This window comes from Physeter macrocephalus, chromosome 14, assembly GCF_002837175.3.
Source record: "Physeter macrocephalus isolate SW-GA chromosome 14, ASM283717v5, whole genome shotgun sequence".
In the NCBI taxonomy this organism is placed as follows: Eukaryota; Metazoa; Chordata; class Mammalia; order Artiodactyla; family Physeteridae; genus Physeter; species Physeter macrocephalus.
Genome location: NC_041227.1, coordinates 24,711,626 through 24,735,932, shown reverse-complemented (window position 1 = coordinate 24,735,932; position 24,307 = coordinate 24,711,626). Strand labels below are relative to the sequence as shown.

Here is a 24,307-nt window from a genome sequence, read left to right as displayed (position 1 = left end):
ACTGTGTTTCCAATCCCGATCCCACCTCCTGGTATTTACTGCATCTGTGCCATCCTCAGTCCCGACCCCGCTCACCCCTCTGCCCCTCCCCCAGGAGGGGGAGGGGACCCCAAGCTAGGACTTCTGTACTGAGACTCTTTTGTACACCACAAACTTTTTGTATATTTTTAATTTTGCTGCAACATGAGATATTAAAAGTCATTTCAGTACGTGCTGTTTGCGTCTTATTGTTTTGGCTATTCTGCGCCAGAGAAAGAAGATGAGGAATGCGGGGAGAAAGCATACCCTCTGCCACAACCCCTGCGGCTCCTGTGTCTCCCTTAAGAGACAAAGGCATTTGGCTGGAAGGGGACAGCAGCACTCAAAGCTCCCTGTTGATTGGACAGAACCTCAATCACTCAACCAGAATGGTGGGTGGGGCCAAAAATTTAGGGATTTTTCTCCAAACTCCTCGTTTTACAGGTAAGGGAAAAAAGGGACTGGGGACAGACTTGCTAGAGGCCACAGAATGAATCCGTGGCAAAGTCAGGACCTAGACCGAAGTTCCTAATGCCTTTAAAACAAATGTTTATTGCGTTTTTTTAAGTTTATTTATTTATTTTATTTGTTTGTTTGTTTTTTTGTGGTACGCGGGCCTCTCACCGTTGTGGCCTCTCCCGTTGCGGAGCACAGGCTCCGGACGCGCAGGCTCAGCGGCCATGGCTCACGGGCCCAGCCGCTCTGCGGCATGTGGGATCTTCCCGGACCGGGGCACGAACCCGTGTCCCCCGCATCGGCGGGCAGACTCTCAACCACTGCGCCACCAGGGAAACCCTATTTACTTATTTTAGGCTGCGTTGGGTCTTCATTGCTGTGCGCGGGCTCCCTCCAGCTGCGGCAAGCAGGGGCTACTCTTCCCTAAGACACAGTGAATAAGAAAGATATAAAACAGTCATGATCGCTGCCCTCCTGGAGCTTACATTCTAGAGGGCATTGCCCCTAAGAGATCTCCCTACCTCCAGGGTTTCCACCCTCTAAGCCAGTGGTTCTCAAACTTCAAAATGCATCAGAATTACCTGGGGTAGAGTGGGGTTATTTAAAATGCAGATTTCCGTCTCCATAACTGGAGGGAGGGAAATAGAGCATGCCTGGGAATATGAATTTTAAAGGCTCTCCAGAGGATCTAGTACAAGGGGGTCTAAGAACCTCACTTTGAGGACTATTGCTTTAATGCCTCCTCCCCCAAATGTGACCATGACATTTCCTGGCTTTACAATCTCCCATGGCTCCCCAGGGCCTTCAGAATAAAGATTGTCAACTTTGAAACAACGCACAAGGTAAAAGCTGTGAGTCAAGAGTTTGACTGAGGGGCTTCCCTGGTGGCGCAGTGGTTGGGAATCCACCTGCCAATGCAGGGGACACGGGTTCAAGCCCTGGTCCGGGAGGATCCCACTTGCTGCAGAGCAACTAGGCCCGTGCGCCACAACTGCTGAGCCTGCGCTCGGGAGCCCGTGAGCCACGACTGCTGGGGCCCGCGTGCCTGGAGCCTGTGCTCCACAACAAGAGAGGCCACCGCAGTGAGAGGCCTGCGCACCGCAGGGAAGAGTAGCCCCTGCTTGCCACAGCTGGAGGGAGCCCGCGCGCAGCAATGAAGACCCAACGCAGCCTAAAATAAATAAATTAAAAAAAAAAAAAAAAAAGAAAAAGAGTCTTACTGAGGACTATAGCCTGGGAGACTGCTTCTCAGCTAGCTCTGAGAAACTGTCCCGAAGAGGTAAGGGGGGGGAGATCAGTATATATGTGATTTTGGTGAAGGGAGGTACGTGCAACCAAGCACACATCTCGGTAGAAGGTTGCTGCTAGTCTCAAGGAACAGATATCTTAGTTAATGGTTTTAGTGCTTTTCAAAGTATGGGAAGATGCAAGAATCCAGATGCGTAAAAAATTTCTCCTGAAAATATATAACTATCTGAAGGTCTGTTCTGCCAGTTTTCCCAGAGCACAGGGTGCCTCATTCCTGATCTCCTTTCAGGGTGTGTTAAGGGTCAGTGACTACGGTGGCTAATGACTCAATTCTTGTAGAGCCAGATGGCTGGTGACATTCTTTAGTAGGCAAAATGCTGACTTTTCACAACCTGGACCCAAAATACCTCTTAATCCTCACCTCCAACATCACCCCACCGAGACCTCATAGCTTCTCCAAACCACCATCTTTCTGTTTCTGTGAGGTTCTCCTGGTTGCCACCCAATGCCCTTTCTCTCCATTCTCTCATGCAGGTAGAGCCCCATTTCCTAGGAGCCTTCAGCCCAAGTGCTCAGGGAATGTAGCCCCTACCTGGCCTTAGGAGGCAAGACAGTAGTTCTCACAGTGTGGTCCCCAGGGCAGCATCACCAGGAAATTTGTTAGAAATGCTGATTCTCAGAGCCCACCCCAGACCTACTGAATCAGCCATTGTGTGGGTGGGGATCACCATGTTTTTATAAGCCTTCTCGTGGATTCTGAGGCACACCCAAGTTTGAGAACCATTGGTCCAAGATAATTCCCCTGACTGAGGATTGGTGGGGGCAGGGCCATGTGACCCAATTCTGTGAGGCAGAGACTGCTATATGTCCCCCAGTATCCATGCCCCCCCCCTTTTTCTGTAAAGGAATTATTAGCTGGGCACATGGCCACTCAGAATAGAAGACTATTTCCCAGCCTCCTTTGCAATTAGGCATTTCCATGGAAACAAGTTCCGGCCAATGGGATATGAGCAGTAGAACTTTGTGCTGCTTCCAGGTCATCCCTTTAGAGGGAGGAGCTGTGCTCTCCTCTGGCTCAGTTTACCCTTCCAACTGGCTTGACTGCAGCTGTGTCGAGAGCCAACTTGAAGTTGAAAGCAAAACCCTAGCCTGGTGGAGCAGCGAGACAGGAAGCCCCTAGGTCCTGGACACATGGAGCTGCTATACCTGCCCTGGACTGCTTATGTGATGGAAGAGATCAACTTCTATCACGTTTAAGCCACTGTTATTTGGATCTTTGTTAGAGCTGAAATATATCCTGGCTAATACATCTGACCCCTAGATCCCTAAGGGAAGTCTTTTGAAGAATCTCTGGGAAAGGTTTTCCTTCTCGATAAAAAGACACACAAGAAGGGGAAACCCTTGGCCTCATCAAGGGTTGATAGCATCAAAACCAGAAAAATGATGAGTAGTATCATGTCTGTATTGGTCCTACAACTGCTACAGCCCTCTTGCCAGCTGTGTTAGTTTGCTAGGGCTCCCATAACAAAATACCACAGACTGGGTGACTTAACAGAAATTTATTTTTTCACAGTTCCGGAGGCTAGAAGTCCAAGATCAAGGTGTCAGCAGGACTGGTTTCTTCTGAGGCTCTCTCCTTGGCTTGCCGATGGCAGCATTCTCACTGTGTCCTTACGTGGTCTTTCCTCTGTGTGTGTGCGCCCCTGGTGTCTGTGTGTTCAAATTTCCTCTTCTTATAAGGACACCGATCAAATTAGATTAGAACCCACACTATGGCCTCATTTTAACTTAATCACCTCTTTAAAGGTCTTCTCTCCCCAACAGCCACATTCTGAGGTACTGGGTGTGCGGGCTTCAACATATAAATTGGGGGTGGGGGGACACAATTCAGCCTATAGCAGCAGCAAAGCAGAAGATGTAAGGAACTTGATGCCATTTTTGAGCTGCTCAATTAACCAGCCCTAAAATCACTTACATTGGGCTTTGTCTTGAGAGATAATAAATTTCCCTTATGTCTAAGCCACTTTTGATCGGATAGTCTATTCTTGGTAGCCAAAAGTGTCGCATCTCATGCACTGAGTGTTCACGCTGTTCCCTCTGCCTGGAGCGACCTTCCTGTCCATACGCCCTTCAAAGCCTGGCTTGAACGCCACAGACTTGGTGAATGGCTCCTGATTCTACCTTCCCCAAACAAGTCTCTTGCCTTGTATCAGAGTTCTTTGCCTGTGTGTCTTTCTCTCTCACCAGTTTAGGAGTCAGCATATGTACTGTACACCAGCTGCCACATTCCCCACCCAACCACCATCCCATGGCAATCCCTTTTTCATTGGGAGTAGATCTTGTTTTTCTAATCAGCACTCCAGGGCAGCCACTGCCAATCAATTGGAGGTGGCTCAAAGAGGTGAATCCTATTTGCCACAACTGTTAAGTCTTGAGGGCATGGACTTTGTTTTACTCACCTCTTTTCTGATTCACAAGCAACTTTATTAATAAGTGTTACCACTGTATGCTTCTGATCCCATTTAATCCCTGCAGCAGCCTTCTGAGGCAACCACCATCATTATCCTGCTTTTGACACACGAGGCTCTGGGACTCCAAGAGAAACTACTGGTTCAAGGTCATACACATTTGAACCTAGGTCCACCTGTCTCCGCCCATTTCCACTGACACGTACTAACCACTTGATCTGTTCATGGCCCTGGGGTGGGCACTGCAGGGAACACAAAGATAGTTTGCTCTCTCTAGTGGCATTCAGAACACTTCTTGCCCTGTTTGAGATTCCCAGGAGTTCAGCGATGTTTGGAGTTATTCCAGGAATAATAGACATCCCCATTTTACAGATAGGGAAACTGAGGCTCAGAGAGGAGAAAAGGCTTGCAAAAGTCAGGGTTGATAGCATCAAAACCAGAAAAATGATGAGTAGTATCATGTCTGTATTGGTCCTACAACTGCTACAGCCCTCTTGCCAGCTGTGTTAGTTTGCTAGGGCTCCATAAGTCCCACATGGGGGCCTTCCCTTGGAGGTCCAGTGGTTAAGACTTCACCTTCCAATGCAGTGGGTGCAGGTTCAATCCTTGGTCACGGAGCTAAAATCCCACATGCCTCATGGCCAAAAAATCAAAAAAACATAAAACAGAAGCAATATTGTAACAAATTCAATAAAGACTTTAAAAATGGTCCACATCAGGAAAATCTTTAAAAAAAAAAATGTCAGTCTTGGAGGTGCCAAAGCAAGAGACCACCTTTCACCCCACTCTGAGGGTGGGAATTCAGGACCTGCTCAGGGGTTAACTGGGAGTTTGAGGTCTGGGGCAGTCAGGGATTGGGTAGCACATCCTGGCCTCTTCCTGTTGGCCGCTGGGGGCTGAGGGAGATCTCACTTCCTGCTGTTGGGAGGTGACTGGCAGGATGTAGGGGAGCAGGAGGGAGCGGCTGTATGAGCTAGCACTAAGCACCCGGAGTCTCTGTCCGCTCTCACATCCAGAGGCAGTGGGGAGCTCTGACCCTCGCTCCCACCGGCACTAATCTGGCATACCCAGGCTTTTAGAAAAAACTCAGAACAATCCTATGCATTGGCCCCTGCACTTCATAATTTCCAACTGCCTTCTTATCCACGGCCTGATGTCTTTCTTGCCATGTCTCTGACTGCAGGACAGGGTTTGGGGGATTATTGTTCTCGTTGGAAAGATGAGGAAACTGGGGCCCAGGGAGCTTACAATAAGCAACCTCCCTGGATCATACAGCAAATCAGTTCCAGGACTTAGGTCTCCAGAACCCAGGGGTCATGGCAAGGTAAGGAGGGGTCAGTCAGAAACTTTCCAACTGTCCTGGGTGGGCCACACAGAGGGCATAGTCCCTAGAGGAAAGGAACCAGGCTTCAGATCAGAGCCAGACCCAGCAGATATCCCAGGTCCTCCTCTCATTCACTATGTCCCCTCCTTGGGTCAGCCTCTGCAATTGAGCCTGTTTTAAAAATCTGTATAACAGGTATAATAATGGTACCCCAATATTGTGAAGAATAAGTGAGATGAAATATGTAAAGTGCTCAGTCCAGAACCACAAAGGGAACCTTGCCTCTCTAATATTATTCTCTCAAGAGACAGTAAAACAGCCCAGGACACACAGACACACAGGTAAATAGTTAATATTTATTGAGTACCTCACATGTGCCAAGAGCCTTTCTAAGTGCATTTAATTCTTACAAGGTCACAAGGCTGGTATTATGCCCATTTTACAGATGGGGAAATGGAGGCACAAGAGGTTACAGACCCAAGTCATAACCCTAGTAAGTGACAAAGCCAGGATTCAAACTCAAACAGCCTGTCTCTGAAGCCCATGCATACCACCTCCCTTAACAGTAATGATTAATTTTTAAAATCATTACTTGCTCAGACACAATATTCCATAGTTTATGAAGCATTTTCCCACCCACTTCCATTTATTTCTCACCACACCAGCCCAGAGAGGAAGGCAATGTTTACTCCTAATTTATAAAGGGGAGGAGGAAACTGAGGCTGTGAAAGGGGGAACTAACCTGTCTTGCCAAGGTCACACAGCAAGGTTGGTGGCAGAAGAGGGGGTGGAATTTGGGACTTTCCGACTCCAAATTCAGGGGACCATTCCCAGCCTTACTAAACTCCCAAGCCCCCTAAATAGCAAGGCTGCTGGTTGGAGGCCTTGGGGGCTTTCTCCCCAGGCCAGTTGCTCTGGCTGGGCTTCCACTGTTCAGCTGGAGGGTCCCAAGGCTGCGTCCTCCACCCACCCCACACCCCACCGCTCACTATCAGATGGGAGGGGCAGGAACTCTGGGACTGGTGGAGTTTCCGACGAGGCAGGAAAAAGAACAAAGGAACTGCATGGGGGGAGAAGGTGGAGGGGGGTGGCCAGGAGGGTGGCAGGAGTGGAGGGGACACTTCACCATGGAATATGAAGTCAAGAAAGGGAAAAAGGTAGGTGGGAGGTTGGAAGGGGTGCGGGGTAGAGAAATGTCCCCAGAGTTGGAGAAGTGGGAAGCCTGTGGGGAGGAGGGGGGTGATGGGCAGTGAGTGGCGTCAGGAGAGCCTTTCTTCTTATTGGGAAAGACCTTCCTCCCCACCCTTGGGCAGCCAGACATTTGGGCTCTAAATTCCCTAACCCGTCTCTCTGCTCTCAGTGGCCTCTGCCATCCCAGGAATGGACAGATGGACAGGCACCTTCCAGGAAAATCCAGCCAGTCAGATTAGTTTGGGAGATACTCTCAAGCTGCTTCCCTGGTGTTCCTGGGGGTTCCCTCCTGCAGCTTCTCAGACCGAGGGACAGATAGACAGCCACCCAACAAACCCATTCCCCTGCTCCCTGCCTCCCCAGACAGAAGGACCTCAGCCAGGGCAATTCTGTGCCATGAGGCTGCCTATCCAGGCTCGAGACACCAGCCTGCTCCCCCCCGCTGGGTTCCAACTGAACCTGCCCCCTCCCTATCTTTATACAGGGCCCAGTTCTGCTCCAAAGGCCTCAGCCTGGGGGTCATTCCCCCCACCCCTAGACCTTTACCCCTTCCTGACTCTCAGATATTTTCTAGTCTGGTCCTCTGGGCATTGCACCTGTTTGTCTTTGTGGTCCAGGGAGCCTCTGGGATTCCAACTCCTACCCTCACCCCCACTGAGCCCTCTTCCCCCAGGAAACCTAGATCCAGCTGTTTGAAAAGACTCCCACATGAACTGGAGGGCTCCGAAGGGAGACAAGACATAGGTGCTTGTTCTCTCTTGGTTCATTCCTTCTATAGATATTTATTTATTCAGCACCTATTATGTGTCAGGCACTGTGCCTGGTGCTGGTGATAATGCACTTGGTGAGCAAAGGCAGACAAGGTCCCTGCTCCCTCCCTGAAGCTCACATTCTAGTGAGGGAGACAACTATTAATGTTTTTAAAAAAACAATTAATGTAAAACTGCACAAATGTCTCCGTACGCAGTGCTGGTGGACAGAATATTAAGGGACCCAGCCCTAGACTGGTCAGTGTGAGCTGAGATCTGATGGGTGGAAGCAAAGAGGACAGGGAAGAGTGTTTCCGGCAGAGGAACAGCATGTGCAAAGCCCCATGGTAGGAAGGAATGTAGCAAGTAGGAAGAACTGAAAGATGGCCCTACAGCTGGAGGGCAGGAGTTAGGGGCAGTGTGGGGTGAGATGAGGCTGGAGAAGCGGGCAGGGGTGGACCACGGAGGGCCACAGACAAAGCATTTACCTCCCCACTCTACTCACACATACTCCCATATACAGGATAAAGTCCTGGCTCCATAGCTGGCATTCGAGCCCTCTATGACTTGTTCATCTCGTCATTCAGCCACAGCTACAACACACCTTCTCCAGGCTCGTGCTCGCCCTTGCAGCCCGCAGTGTTTTGCACATGCTGGGCCCTCTGCTTGGGATGCCCGTTCCCACATCGCTTGTTCTCATTTCTCAGAGCTTCCACGTACTTCATCCGGGCTCCGTGATACTGATTTTAAAACTTGAGCTGGGCCTGCAGCAGAATCACCTGGAGTGCTTGTTAATACACAGATCATTGGGTCTCATCCCAGGTTCTGATCCAATAGGTTTGGGATGGAGCGCAAGAATGTAGATTTCTCTTAAGTTCACAGGCGATGCTCCTGCTACTGCTGGTGGAGACCCAGGAATCACACACTGAGAACCACTGCTCTCGAGCAGTGCTCACACTTTCCTGGGAGTTTAAATTCTGTTGGGCTGGGCTGGGGCCCTGAAATTTGCTCCTTTAACCTTGATCCAGGCCATTTTTATGCAGGCGCCCACTGGATTAAACTTCAAGGTACCTGTTAACCATTTCTAATATTTAGGAAAGCACAGAAAATAGCTTAAATACCTATGCACCACTCAGCCACACTGAATGTTAATATTTTTCTGTACTTGCCCCAGCCTGGGTGGGGGTTCCTTAAACCTCAGCCTGGGTCTGCACAGGGCTTCTACCCTCACCTGCGTGTTTAGAATGGAAGGTTTGGAGCCAGACTGCCCGAGGTGAACTATTGGTTCTACCGCTACTAGCTGGTGACCTTATTAGCTAGCTCCCTCTCTGAGGCTGTTTCTCCACCTATAAAATGGGAATCATAGAGCTACCCCCTCTGCAGAGTTTTTGTAAGAATTAAATTAGATAATGTAAGTAAAAGGCTGCACATGTTAAGTGCTGAATAAGATCAAGTCAGTTGCCGTTATTACTGTTCTTCCCCCGACGCCTCTGCCTCCCCCAGGGCTTCGTGTCCCCCATCCGGAGGCTGGTGTTCCCGAAGGCTGGGCGCCGGGCAGCCTTTCGAAACAGTGTGAGCCGCCGGCCCCTGCATTCGATGCCCCTTTATCCCCCCGACTACCTCATCGACCCCCAGATTCTGCTGTGTGACTATCTGGAGAAAGAGGTCAAGGTGCGTTCGGGATGAGGAGGAGAGATGGAAAGAATCTTGAGATAAGGGGTTGGGGGGAACGTTTTCCTCAGCCCTCTTAGGTTACCTGGCTGGATCTGAAAATTAAACTGAACGAAGATCAACAGGAGAAAAGCACACACATTTTATTAAATGTTCACATGTGCATGAGAGCCTTCAGAAGAGAATGGAAGACCCTGAGAAGTGACCAGAGCAGGAAGCTTTTATACTTTTACTTTTTGACAAAGAAACAATAAATCTGTGAAGAATGGACAAGGCAGAGGGGTTTGGAGGGGGTTGGTAAATGGTGAAAGAGGAACAAGGTTTGTTTCTACAGACTTCTCGGCCCTCAATTCCCTGTCCCTGGTGATAAGGATGTCTCCCTTCCTACTGGTACCCTGAAAGGAGGGTACCCTTCACCAGGGAGATTTATCGCCTGCTTTCAGGGAAGATGGGTGAGGTGGGGGAAGTTAGTGTGACCTTCCTGCTTCTGCCGTTTTCTCATACTCCTTCAGCTTAAGATATTCAATGTGCCAAGGTGCCATATTTTAGGGAGGCATGATCTGGATCCCATCAGGAAAGACCTTACCTCTCCCCCACACCAACCCCTGACCAGCCCTGTCTCACACAGGGGAGGCTCAGGGGAAAGAGACCTGGGTTCAAGGCAGCCTTGCCCCTGAATTATGCTGGGGACCCTCAACAAGTGACCTCCACCTGTTCAGCCTCAGTGTTGCCATCTCAACATGGGGCTCAAAGCCTACCCCAAGGAGAGAGCAGATGGGAAGTTGCCCTATGCACCAAAAAGCCAGACCGTCCTGTGAGATTTTACTGCAGTGACGTTCCTGCTACTTGGACAGTGTCCAGCTTAAAGGAAGCCAGTTCTGCAGGCCACATGGAATTAGGTCAACTCAAGGGCTTTACTTCTATTTCATGAACACCATGAAGGAGCAGTGGAGAATCCTCACTACCCAATAAAGACCGATATGGGGGTAGGGGTGTCAGGTTTAGCAAAAACAGGCACCCAGTTAAGTTTGAATTCTGGTGGGGGGAGGGATAAATTAGAGTTTGGGATTAACAGAGACACACTACTATATATAAAATAGATAAACAACAAGGACCTATTGTATAACACAGGGAACTATATTCAATATCTTATAATAACCTATAATGGGAAAGAATCTGAAAAAGAATATGTATTTGAATCACTTTGCTATATACCTGAAACTAACACTGTAAATCAATTATATTTCAACAAAAAAAATTTTTTAATTTGAATTTCAGATAGGCGATGAGTACTTTTTTAGTATTGATTAGTATTGATTAGTACTAGTTGTTTATGTGAAAACCAAGTTTAACTGGCATCTTGTATTTTACCTGGCAACCCTATATGAAGAGAAAAGCTAACAAACAAATCCACTTAAAAAATTGGGAACTGAAATTTCATAGAGAATAAAAAGAAAAGAAATGGTATGACTGGTAGAATCACCTAGAAGAATAAAACTAAAAATATTTTAAAAAGTTAATTCTTACATTAAATAACATTTAAGTGTGATAACATTAAGCTATAACTAAGAATGAATGAAGAATTAATTTACTATTACTATTAATTTAATTTGGGGCATCATTTTTCTGACAAAATTATATACTAATTGGATACAACATTCTTCCCTTTCCATTTGACTTCTGCAACAAGATCATAAAGAGGGCCAGTGACCTGCACAGTCAGTTGACACTGGTGCTTGGGGTGCACAGAGCCACTCAGGCCAAGCAGGAAATTCAAGCTATTCTAATGACTTTTGTTTCTGCCATAGCTAAATAACTATGTGCTCATAAAATAAGCTTATTTTAGCAAAAATAAGCTAGCAGTGAGAGTATGGACTCTGGTGTGTGGAGTCCAGTTCTGCCCTTTTTAGCTCTATAATATTGGGCAGGTTATTTGGCTTTGCTATGCTTTAGTTTTCTCATCCTTAAAGCGATGATGAATGAGTGCATAAAACTCTCAGGACTATGCCTGGCTCCTACGATGGCTTTAATAACAGTTATTATCAGGTTATTATTATTAATTCAGATATTTTTATCTCAGTCTATCCGCACTGTGTCAGTGAGGAGGTCAGGGTCCTCCAAGACTTCAGGGAGACCTCTCTCTGCCCTTTTCCCACCACCCCCGCCCCCGCCCCATTTCCATCCAGTTCCTGGGCCACCTCACCTGGGTCACCTCCTCACTGAACCCCTCCAGCCGGGACGAGCTCCTGCAGCTGCTGGACACGGCCAGGGTGAGGCTCCGGGAGAGGGGAGGGCAGGGTCTGGTCCCCTACCTCTCCCACCCGAGGCCCCCGGGACTCAGGAGATCCGACCCACCCCGCAGCAGCTGAAGGAGCTGCCGCTGAAGACCACGGCGGAGCAGGACAGCATCCTGAGCCTGTCGGCCCGCTGCCTGCTGCTCACCTGGCGCGACAACGAGGAGCTCATCTTGCGTATCCCCACGCACGAGATCGCCGCTGCCTCCTACCTGCAGGACGACGCGCTGCACCTGCTGGTGCTTAAGACCGGTACGGCAGGCGGGACCTGGTAGGGGCGGGGCGGGGGAGGTGAAGGAGTAGAGAAAGGGCCCAACACCTAGTCTTGGGCATGGGCGTGACCTGGAGCAGGGGCGGGGCCTGAGGCTGGATAATGGGGTGATGGGAAGACCTGACCAAACTACCCTGATTCGAGGGATAGGACATGGCTGTTTGCAAGAAGAGGGAGCCCAAGGTTGAGGCTTGAAGGGGAGGTTGGCCTGACCCACCACCTTCGAAACGGTGGAGAAGCCAGAATCCTGAGGCCTGAAGTTAAAGGGCGTGATGAAGGGTAGCAAGGCTCTGAGGCTAGGAGGGAACCTGCGGCAGAGGCGGAGTCTCATCTAGGGGAGGGGCCATACACTGGGGAGGCGGAGCTCGCGGCTGGGGTATCTTGGTGGGAGATGTCAGACCCCGCCATACTCTAGGGGCGGGGCCTGAGGCCAGGGGAGGGGTTGAAAGGAAGCCGGAAGCCAAGGACGTGTTCCTGAAACCCGGGACAGGGTCCGAGTTAAGGGTAAAGAAGGAGGGGACAGCCTGACCACTACTCTCAGACCAGACGGCAGCGTCTGTGAAGCAAGGGGCGTCGGAATGGGGTGGGGTGTGTGGGAACTGCCCAACCCAGGGGTGGAGCCTGAGGGTGGGGGCGGGACCCAAAAGTAAGGACCCGTAGTGGGGCGGGGTCCGGCCTCCTGACTTTGAAGCCAGGGGTGAAGCCTGAGGGTGGGGGCGGGGCCAGACACGGCTGGACCCCTTCTCCCCCCAACCACCCCCGCAGCGGCGGGGTCAGGACACCCGGCTGGCCTCGGGAGAGGGCTCTCGGCCCGGATCTCCGGCTTCTGACGGCCACCCGGCCTTTCCTAGGTCTGGGCGTGGACCCGGTGCCAGCCGGAGTCGACGCCAGCCCCGGCGGTGCGGGGCGCGACCCGGGCCCGCCCGGGGCGGCGCCCGAGAAGCGGCGGGTGGGCGCCACAGAGCGGCGCCACACCATCTGCAGCCTTGACTGGCGGATGGCGTGGGGCGGGAGCGCGGGCGCCGAGGCCCGGGCGGGGGGCGGCGGCGGCGGCAGCCTGGAGCGCCAGCGCGCCGGGGCGCGGGCGTCCGGCAGCTGGGAGCGGCGGCAGACGTTCAGCGGCAGCTGGGAGCGGCGGCACGGCGGCGGCGGCGGCGGTGGCGCCGCGGGCAAGCCGGGCGGCAGCTGGGAGCGGAGGCAGGCGGGAGGCGGCGGCAGCTGGGAGCGGCGCCACCCGGGCCCCAACCCACTCGACCCGCAGGACCCCAGCCCCGACGCCTACTGCAACCTGGTCATCCTGGCTGTGGCCAACAGGGTGAGCCCGAGGGCATCCCGCGGCCCTGCGCCCTGCCTCCCCGGTGCGTCTTCACCCCCCCACCACCAAGTTCCTGAATTCTACCCCAGCCCCTTTTCTTTTCCCTCCTTCGGCCCCACTGCCCAGAACTTCAGATAATACCTGTGTGCCCATGACGCCAAAAGGCTTTTACTCCAGCCCCAGGACACCTCCCCCTTGCTGTCCCAATGGAATGAAAGCTCAAAATGGCCCAGACTTGATCTAACCCCTCATCCAGCCTTGCTCCTTCTCCAAAGCCGTCAGTGTCCACACTACCACAGTAACAATCATGAGGACAGTAATCACCAGCACGAATTCAGTGCCCACCTGTGCCAGACAGGAAACCAGCATTAAGTCATTTCATTCTCACAGTAACCCCTAGAGGCAAATATTACCACCGTTCCCATTCTATAGAGAAGGAAACAGACCCAGAGGCTAAGCAACTTGTGCAAGGTCACACAGGAAGCAGGTGGTGATTTCAGCATTGGGACCCAGAAGTTCAGAGCCTGTACTCTTGGTAACAATGGCCATCACCCAAGGCAGAAGACTTCTGGCCATTCTTGCCCCCTCCCCTCCATCCTCCACATTCACCCTTGCTTTTATTCATTTGACCATGTTCATTGAGCGCCAGCTTGTGCTAGGCATTGGGCTAGGTGCCATGGATACAGAGATGAACAAAGACATATTTAGTGCCCTCCCTTAGGGAGCTCACCATCTAGCAGACACATCCAAACCCTGAGCCTTGTAAGCTGTTTCAATGGCCCAGGGCCCTGAACTCCCTCTATATATAAACCCCTCATGGTGAACAAAACAGACACGGTGCCTCTCTAGAGAGAGAGGTGGATAGTAACCAGTAAACTCAGGCTCTGGTGCTGTTGAAACATTTTCTCACTTGGTGTCCAGCTCTGCACATTCTCCTGGTTTTCCTACCTCCCTGGCTGCTCCTTCTCAAGAGCTGGTGCCTCCTCTTCTCACCAGTCTCTTGAGGTTGGACTGTCCCAGGCTTAGTCCTTGACCCTCTTTCTCCTTTATCTACACTCATTTCTAGGTGGCCTTCTCTAGTGAGAACTCCCCCAAATGCTACCTCCCACCAAATCTCCACATCTGTGTCTCCACTCAGCCTCTCCGTTCAAAGGTCTAACGACCAGAGCTGAGCGCCCAGTCTTCTCCCCAGACCTGCTCCTCCCTTGTTCTCCCTGTCTTGATGAATGGCAGCTCTGGCCTTCCATTGCTCAGACCAAAACCCTGCAGCACTCCTTGGCTCCTCTCCCTCACACAACCCATATCGACTCTGTCAACAAATCCTGTTGGCACTATTTTTAAAATATAACCAAAGTGCATCTACTTCTCCCCATGCTCCATTGTCCCCCCCTCCCAGGTCCATGCTCCATTGTCCCCCCCTCCCAGGTCCATGCTCCATCTTCCCCCATCTGGGTCATTCCCTCACCCCTCACTGGTTTGGCCATTGCTCAGAATCTGTTCCCCCACACTGTCAGAGCAGTCCTGTTAACACAAAAGTCACATCGTGTCACTGCTCAAAACCTTTCAGTGGCTCCCCAGTTCACTCAGAGTAAAATCTAATGTCCTTACAACTGTTTATAAGGCTATCTACCTTATAATGGTGGACTAGCCACCATCCTCATTTCCTCTCTAGCCTCATCTCAAGACATCTGTGCATTCTGGATGGTTCACTGTGGTATCCCCGGGCCCCCAGGACAGTGCCTGGCACATGATAGGTGCTCAATAAATATACTGAATAGATGGATTAGTGGGTACTATGTTACTATACCTTGTGATGGGGACCAAGAAGAAAAGCAGGTTGCAATGATAATGAGGGAGGAGATCCATTTTCCAGAGGGAAAGTGAGTTTGTGCCTTTTAAACGGAAACGTGTAAGAGAGAAGGAAGCAGCAGGGCAAAGAGTCAAGAAAGCAAATTCCAGGCAGAGGGAACAGTGTACCCTGTTTATCCCACTGGGCTGTGAGGGCTTTAGGCCTCATCTAATTCACCTCTGAGACTCCACAGCCTGGCCCAGTGCTTGCCACACAGTGGGACTAAATAATAATTTGTGGAATGAGTAAATAAATAAGGGTTGTTTTCTAGGAGTAACTGGGCCTCTGGCCTCCAATCTGAGGCACCATGGTCCCAAGGAGGGTGCAGGAGTTAGAGTCAAAAAACCTGGGTGCCAATATTAACCAAAGCCATGAGCCTGCTGTGTGAGCCTGGGCAAGTCACTTAACCACTCTAAGCCTCCATGTCTTTCATTATAAAATAAGGATGCCCTCTTCCCTGTCCATTTGGTAGAGCTATTATAAGGGTCAATCATGGTTTAATGATAATTTCACTCCCTTATCCCAAAATGCCTGTCCTGGGTTATATTTTAATTTACTCGCTGGACTGGCTTTTTTAGAAGCACAATATAAGAAGTGGCTTCATGAAGTTGGTCTCTTCATTAGTTGTTGTCTTTCCGTGTCTCTTGCTTAAAGACTTAAAGAGGTAAATCAAAGAGGCAAATTCCTCTTCAAATTTGCGATCTCCAAAAAGTTGCACCCAAGAACTTAAATGCCTTCCTTCTATCAGGGACTGAAGTTTATGTGTTCATCCTGCTTCCATTTTTGCCTTGGGTGCCAGGAAGCTCGTATCTAAATATGGCATAGTAACTATGTTGAGCAGTAGTAACTCTGTTGAGCCTAACATTTTCATACAGTTAATTCTTCCTTTCCTCTTTCTAGGCATTAGGAGACCTGGGTTCTAGTCCTGGCTAATCACTTTACGTCTCTGGGCTTCGGCTTCCTACGTGTAAATTAAACTAAATTAGGGCTTATTTTAGATAAGCGTCAGGAGGCCCCATAATTCTCCCAGAAATTTGGGGTGCATGTGTGCATTTTTCAGGGCAGAAGAGTTACATTTGTCACTGGATTCTATAAAGGCCAGTGAGTGGCTATGTCTATAAAGGCCACCCAGAGCGTGGCCATATAATTTTGATGAAAAATGTCCTCAAAGTCAAGTTAAAGGCTCCCGTAGTTGTGTGTGTGCCCTTGTGCGCCTCCTCACACTGCGTTTTTGGGAAGTAGGGGCATCCTGGTCCCTGGAGAAGGCCTGAGCTCTGTCCTCCTCTCTGGGCCAGGATGCTGCAGAGGAGTCCTGCGCCCTCATCTGTCAGGTCTTCCAGATCATCTACGGGGACCAAAGCATCGAGTGCGTGGACCGGGCCGGCTACCACTACACGTCCACGCCCGAACGGCCGTGGCTCTGCAGCCGCAGTGAGTACTCCAACTCCTGGCGGCCCCTCCTGTGAAACATCCTGAAAGGCCAGAGGAGGGGGGATGTCCCAGGACTGGGGCCAATGAAAGTCCTTAGGGGTCCTGACCTCTACAGCAATTACAGCATACACCAGATATGTCGCTAAAATAAAATGTCAAATTTCATAATGACCTCAAAGGTAGTTTCAGAACGAGACCCTCAAGCTGAACTCTCTCTCCCTTTTGTTTTTTGGTGTCCCCGCTTTGCCAAAACCTAAGCACATGCATTGTCAGTTTACTGAGCCATCTAGTCCCACTAGGACTCTAGGTCAAAACCAAGATTTACAAACTGGTCCTTGAATGCCATCAAGGGCTGGAATGAGAATGAGACCAATAGAGGTATTCGTTGATCACCAACTATGTGCCAAGCACAGGGCCGATGTACCGAATCTTATTTAATCCTCATAACAACCTTGTCTGTCCTGTTTGCCACTGTATCCCCTGTGCCTAACACAGGACCAGGGACGGATGCTCAAGGCGTATTTTCTGAATGGATGAAAGAACGCTCTGAGGCCTTATGAACACAATTTTTACAGATGAGGACATTAAGGCTCAGAGTAGTCAATAAATATCTCAGGGTCACACAGCTGGTATATGGCAGAGTCAGGATTCAAACCCAGGTGCATCTGATTCTAAAGCTTCCATCTGCAACAGCCTCACTCCCCATGCTGCCTTCAGGGCCATTAAGTGAACTTCCTCAGGGACCCCTGAGCGTGGTCCCTGTTTGCATAGCTCAGGCAACGGGGAGCCGGCTCTTTCCTTCTGGAGGCACTCACGTCCGTGGGAACTGTGGTTATTGAGCATTTAGGAAAGTTCATTGACTCTCCCAGGGATGATGGACAAATAAATGAGATAACTCAACAGATATTTCAACAAATTCATTCATTCAACAAATATTTCTTGAACACCCATCTGTCAGGTCCTGCTAATCACCAGGATGTACTGGCGAGTAAAGCCAGGTGTGGCCCTCCCTCTGAGGCGTGCAGTGCTGAAGTAGGCCGACAGTAATTAAATAGTTACACAAATAAAACGTAACCACACACTGTGTTATGAGAATGTATAATGAGGAACCAGCGCGGCCTGGAAAGTCAGGGGAGTGTCCTGAGGAAGTGACACTAAGTGAGCCACGATGGGCAGGGCTGAGGCCAGTAGCTGGATTCACTGAGATGACAGGGACAGGTACAGAGCAAGTTCTCTGTACCTGGTGCTCCTTTCTCCTCATGATTTTGAGCTCCTTCCCCTCAAAGTTCTTTTTTCTCTCTCTCAAACATATACGGTTTACAAAGCGCTACCTCTCCCGTTCCCTGGTTTGCTCTCCCCAAGGCCCCCCTGAGGTAGGCAGGAAGGTGGTATTGTCCCAACCTTGGGGAAGTTGAGTGCCAGGAGAGGAGAGGTGCGTTGCCCCAGGTTGGCTGTGTGTTGCCGGTGGGGCTCGGAATCATGGTCAGAAACTTCCAGTGGCTGCCCATTTCACTCAGTGAAAGCTAACAGCCGTACAGTTACTAAAAAGGCCATTCGCGCTCCAGCCGCCATCCTTACTCCAGGGTGGGGCTGAGCTTGGGGCCTCAGGGAGCCAGAGATGCTGGTCCCCTGCTTTGCCGTCTCTGACCGCCCTCTGTCTGCTGCTCCCAGGTGAGAGCTGCCGCACGGATGGGACTTACGCCTATGACGCCGACTTCAGCTGCTGCAGCTCCTTGTGGGTACCGTCCTTCTCAGCGACCCCACTCTGGTCCCCTCTGTCCCTGCACAAACAGGGTTGCTCATCTAGGCATTCTTGAGCCCCTATGGGCAAGAGAGGGTGGGAGAAAGTGACTCCATCTTGATTTGTGCTGAGATGCTAGGCCCTGAGGGTGCGGGTAACCTGAACTTCCCAGGCTCTGGTGAGCTTATAGGATCTGAACCCCTGAGAGACAGACAGGGCAGCCAGAACTCAGAACTAGGTCCACATGGGCCTGCGGCTCTTTCCCAGTCATCCAGACACAGTGGCCTGCAGAGGCCAAAATCACAGCTAATGCCAAAAAGTCATTTTGGCTCTATGGAATAGAGACTCCTAAAAAAGAGTCGCTTTAAAAAGGATAAAGCTTTTTTCCCCTGTCTCTTACATGAAATAGACAAGGCGTTTATGGCCTTATGGTCATTAAGGGCTCGGGCTTATCTTTTCCTCCCTCTCTAACAACTGCTTCCATCCTCAAGGTCACCTCATGGGCCCAGATAGTGGCTATAGCTCCAGCCATCACAGTAGCATACTAGGAATCTCTTTAAAGAAAGAGCTTTGCTAGAATTCCTACCTGACGGCTTCTGCTTGCATCTCATTGGCCAGAGCTTGGTCTCATGGCCATAACTAGCTATAAGCAAGTCTGGAAAATGTAGGTTTAAAAAAAAAAAAAAAATCTCATTTGGGAACATTGTCCAGGGTTCTATTTAGGGTGACCGACCACCCCAGTTTGCCCAGGATTTAGGGGTTCCCCAAAACATGGAAGTTTCAGTACTGTAACCAAGGAAGTCCCAGGAAAACTGGGACAAGTTGGTCACCTTAGTTTTGTTACTAAGGCCTTTGGCTTGACAAGGGACAGCCTCTGCCAATGATATAGGCCTTACTTCCCCCCCGCCCCCCTTTTCAGCGGCAATATACTTGCTTAATACTGGGCACTCTTAGGCCAGTCCTTAAACAACCTGCTATCTGCTAGAGAGATGAAAGTCATGACAATTACTAACTTTTGAACTTGCTGTCTGCCAAGTGCTATTCTATAATGCACTTCATTTTTAAAATCAGCATAGCAACATTACAGTAGCTACTGTTTATTTACTGCTTAGTCCATGACTCTAAGTACTTTACAAATATTAACTCCTCTGTTTCTTACAATGACACCAATTTTTATCATCCCATTTTACAGACAGAGAAACTGAAGAATAGAGAAGTTAAGTAACTTGACCCAAGGTCAAGCAGCTAGTAAGTTGTAGGCCTGGGATTTGAACCCAGACAGGCTGGCTCCAGAATCCACACTAAGCTTACACTGCTTCTCTGGAGGTAATAATTGAAGATGGTTCTGGAACAATGTAGAGACCAGGAGGCAGGAGCCCAAGGTTGACTTTTATTTAAGCAATATTTATTGAGTACCTACCATGTGCCAGGCACTGTGCTCTGTGCTAGGGATACAGTGGGGAGCAAGACAAGGACGAGGCCTGTGCTTGGCACATAGTAGGTACTCAACAAACAGAGAAAACCAGGTCCCTGCTCTTGCATGGTTTACAAGGTAGCACAGGAGACAATGAAATCATTATTTAGTAATAATAAGCATCAACAGTAATAAACACTCAAGAGAAGCTCAGAGTGCTGAGAGAGAGGCTGTGGAAACCCTACCTCATCTGGGGAGTCAGGAGGGCCTCTCCGAGGTGATGACACTTGAACTGAGACCTGACAGATAAAAAGAGGAAGAGCGCTCCAGGTGCAGGGAACAGCAAGTGCAAGGATGCTGAACGGGATCCACTTGGCATGTTTGAGGAGCAGCCAGGAGGCCACTATGGCTGCAGCAGAGGGTGTGAAGGACAGAGTGGTTAGAGAGGAGATCTGGTGGGGGCATCGGAAAGGCCTTCATGTCATGGGTAGACTTACAGACTTTGTGACCACATTTGACAGACGGTCTAACCCATTCTAGAGGGATCAGGGAAAACTTTCCTGAGGAGGTGACATTTAAGATCCAATGGTGAGGAAGAGTTAGCTGAGCAAAAGACAGGGAAAGAGAGGCATTCCAGGCAGAGGGAACAGCATGTGCAAAGGCCCAGAGGTAAGGAGGTACTTGGAGTATTAGAAGAAAAGACAGAAGGCAGGGTGACCTGAGCACAAACAGCAAGGGGGGAGACGAGGCTTGAGAGGTGGTGCGTGGCCAGATCATATGGGGCCTTGAAGGCCAAAATGGGATACAGGATGAGGCCCCAGGCCCAGAGCACTGGTGGCTGTGCCCTCCCACCTTCAGCCTACCACGTGGAGAGGAGCTGGAGGGAGGCGAGTGAGGGCCCCTTCCCCCCCTGTCTCTGCAGCAACGGCTCCCAGGACACATTTGAAGCCTGTTACAGCGGCACGTCCACACCCTCTTTCCATGGCTCCCACTGCAGCGGCAGCGACCACAGCAGCCTGGGCCTCGAGCAGTTGCAGGATTACATGGTCACGGTGAGCTGGGGCAGGCAGTGCGAACAGCATAAGCAAAGGCCTGGAGAACACATGGGGTATTTCAGGCATCATGAATAATCCTGGACATAACTGAAGCATAAGACCTCAGAGGTCAGGGCAGGGCATGAGGTTAGGAGAGCAAACGGAGTCAGCTGTGAAAGGCCTTAAGTAATGTCAACTAGCATTGAGTGTTGACTTTGTACCAGGCACTGTTCTGAGCACCTTTAATGCATCATTTCTTTTCATCCTTTCAACAACCCAAGAAGGAAATGCCTTCATTATCCTCACTCCTCACGTTGCAGATGAAGAAAGCGAGGGTTAAGGAGGTTGTCACCTACCCACGATCACAGAGCTGGTCAGTGAAGGGGCCAGGATTTGAAATCGGGCAGCTTGAGTCCACATCCCATTTTTAGATGCAGCCCAAGGGGTCTGGATGTCCCCCAGTAGGCCGGGTTTTCACAGGAGGGCTGGGCTGGATACACCCTTAGCGAGGGCTCTGGGCCTTTTAGGCAGGGGTTGGGTGGGGGTTGCTCTTGGGATTAATCTCGAATGGTGTCCCTGACAGTTGCGGAGTAAGCTGGGGCCCCCTGAGATCCAGCAGTTTGCGCTGCTGCTGCGGGACTACCGGCTGGGGCTGCCCATCCAGGACTATTGCGCAGGCCTGCTGAAGCTCTACGGAGACCGGCGCAAGTTCCTCCTGCTTGGTGAGCCCCCTGCCCAGGCTGGGAGTGTTTACTCTTTATCCCTCGGCCTCCCATAAAGCCGACATCATGAGATCCATGAGGCAAACAAGGAAACCAAAGTGCAGAGAGGGGAAGAGACTTGCCTGCAGTCAGAGCCAGGCGAGAGAGCACAGGTTTAACCATTTCACCTTCACAGCAAAGCTGGGAGAGGAGATGATCTTCCCGTTTTACTCCGTGAAGAATCTGAGGCTCAGAGAGGCTAAGGAACTCTTCCAAGATCACAGAGCTAGTAAGGAGGGCTAGTGATAACAGCAACAGGAAGGATACTCTTAATAAGCTAACATGTATCGGGCAGTTACCGTGTGTAGTGCCAAGGATCATCTCATTGAACGCCCTCAGTTCTGGGAAGTTGAAACTATGATTTGCCCCCATTTTGCAGATGAGAAAACTGAGGCTTAGAGAAGCAAAGTACATAAATAAGTCACAAAGCTAGTAAGTAGTGACAGAAGTAAAACGGAAGTCAAATGGGGCACTCAGTGTGTGTTAAGTACCTTATTTAATCCTCACAGCCCTACCGAGAGAACAGTTGTAATTATCTCCGTTTTACAGGGGAGGAAAGTAAGGCTCAGAGTAATTACTGGAGGAGTGTTACACAACTAATAAATGGGAATGTAATAATAATAATGATAACAATAATAAGCTAACTTGTAGTGAGCATTTACTGCGTGCAGAGCATTATACCGTTATTCTCTGGCTCAGAGAGTCAAGGAGTCGTGCAAGGTCACACAGCCAGCGAGCCGCAGGGTGGGGATTTGAACTCCGCTCCCCAGAGAAGGTGATTCCTCCTGTGCTTCTTCCGTGGGAGGGGAAGGCTTGACCCCGAGAAATCACCCTGCCCCTCGGCCTGCAGGGATGCGGCCCTTCATTCCGGACCAGGACATCGGCTACTTCGAGGGCTTCCTGGAGGGCGTGGGCATCCGCGAGGGCGGCATCCTCACCGACAGCTTCGGCCGCATCAAGCGCAGCATGAGCTCCACGTCGGCGTCGGCCGTGCGCAGCTACGACGGCGCGGCCCAGCGGCCCGAGGCGCAGGCCTTCCACCGGCTGCTGGCCGACATCACGCACGACATCGAGGCGCTGGCCCCAGACGACGACGACGACGAAAGCACTGACGAGGAGGCCCGGGGCTCCCGGAGCGGGGGCGACGCGGCCGAGGACAACTACCTGTAGCCTGTGCCTCCGCCCATGGGGGGGGCGGGGAAGGGGGTGGCCCCAAAACCCCGACCCTGAGTCTCACTCACCATTGCCTGCGGGACTCCATCCCCAGACCTCCTCCTCAAACCCCAAACCGGGGCTCCACCCTCCCGGCGCCTCTTTCCCTACTCCCGGGGCTCCGGTCCCTGCAGTACCGAGAATGTCCTGCAGGGGGCGGGATCCTAACCGGGACTTGGCAGCCCCTAGGCCGGCTGGGGTGGACTGCGAACTTCTTTGTCCCACTAGCCCCGAGGGTTCGGCCTCTGGACTCTCCCTCCTCCTCGAGACTCCGCAGCTTTCTGGAGACCAAGGGAGGGATGAAGAGTGGGCTCCACCTGCTGGCCGGTTGAGAAAAGAATTCTCAGAGCCCAAAGACCTCTCTGTTCCTCTTATTTTACAGTTTGAGAAACAGGTTCAAGAGAAGGGACTTGAGGGGGTCTCCTGATTCCCCTTAGACATTACCTCAAACTAACCATACTAAATGGTGTAGACGGTCTTTTTAAAGCTCTAAAAGGCAGGGTCTCCCCTTCGCAGGTGGAATTAGATCGTTAGTGTGGAATAGAGGTTTCTTTCTACTGAGAGTCAACCCAGAGGTGGACGATTTGGGTCCCAGTCCTGGCCCTAAGGCTCTGAGCAGGTTGCTTGTTCAGATCTTGCATTTGGAGCCAGACAGGCTAGGCCTCCTGTCTGGTAGCAGTTCTAGCCTCTCTGTGTCTCCATTTCCTCTTCTGACCAGGAAATCGGCCCCACCCACCTCACAGGGGGCGGGTCATAGGGATGACTGAAGGTCAAGGCCTTAGTGCTGGGTCTAGCACATGATAAGCGCTCAATAAATGCTGTTCCCTTCCACATCGAACACTTTCTGACTCAGTTTACCTGTCTTTACCTGTGTGCAACGGGACAGGAACTGAGGTGGAAGTGAAAAGACCCTCAGGGAGCTCCCAGTTTGGCAGGAGGAAGTAGGAATTGCCCCTCACAGCTCTATTACAGCCTGGCTCCGTGCTCGAGGCCCAAAGGAAAAGTACCCAAGATTCCGCAGACAAGCCATCGCATCTGGCGTAGTCAAAGAAGTCTGAAGACAGGATTGGAGGGGAAGAGAAGTCAGCATAAGGACAGGACTCAGCACAGCCTCAGTAAAGGCTCAGAGGCTGAAAGAAAGAAGCCCTGAGAAGAGGCAAGAGAATTGCATAGAAGAGCTAAAATTTATTTGTAGAACTTTACATGGCCTTCCATGGCCAGACACAGGGCACTTACCGTGAGGTAGGTACTATTATCACCATTGTTAAAATAATATCATTATTATTATTAGGGCTTCAGATCCAGAGAGTTCCATGAGTTATACTCAGTTCGTGGCAAATGACCATCCCATCATAACTGATCCATGAAAGGCCCTTCTGATGTCTTACTTTGTCTTATATTCCCCGAGCTCCATCCACACATCCCCACAATCCTTCCCCTTCCTACAATAGGCACCCACCCCTATGTGTTGATATATATCCCTGGACATAAAATGTACAATGTCTTCTGCGTGTGTGTTTATATTACGTAAATGGTATTGTACAAGGATCTCATTCTGTTGTTTCCTTTTCCACTCCATAATATGTTTTTAAGATCTACTCATGTTGGGACTTCCCTGGTGGTGCAGCGGTTAAGAATCTGCCTGCCAATGCAGGGGACACGTGTTTGAGCCCTGGTCCGGGAAGATCCCACATGCCACGGAGCAACTAAGCCCGTGCGCCACAACTACTGGGCCTGCACTCTAGAGCCCGCGAGCCACAACTACTGAAGCCCGCGCACCTAAAGCCCGTGCTCCGCAACAAGAGAAGCCACCGCAATGAGAGGCCCGGGCACCACAACGAGGAGTAGCCCCCTCTCGCC

General features: G+C 50.7%; 1 protein-coding gene across 1 annotated transcript; it reads left to right on the top strand.

Moving 5' to 3' along the window:
* Positions 1 to 6,633: 6,633 nt before the first annotated feature.
* CCM2L (CCM2 like scaffold protein) lies at positions 6,634 to 23,927 on the top strand. Its single transcript, XM_024128506.2, has 10 exons — positions 6,634 to 6,671; positions 8,958 to 9,125; positions 11,312 to 11,395; positions 11,488 to 11,671; positions 12,542 to 13,005; positions 16,150 to 16,285; positions 17,957 to 18,020; positions 20,363 to 20,492; positions 21,058 to 21,196; positions 22,086 to 23,927. The coding sequence occupies exons 1-10, from the start codon at positions 6,642 to 6,644 to the stop codon at positions 22,403 to 22,405; spliced, it is 1,719 nt and encodes a 572-aa protein (XP_023984274.1). The 5' UTR covers positions 6,634 to 6,641; the 3' UTR covers positions 22,406 to 23,927.
* The last annotated feature ends 380 nt before the right edge of the window (positions 23,928 to 24,307 follow it).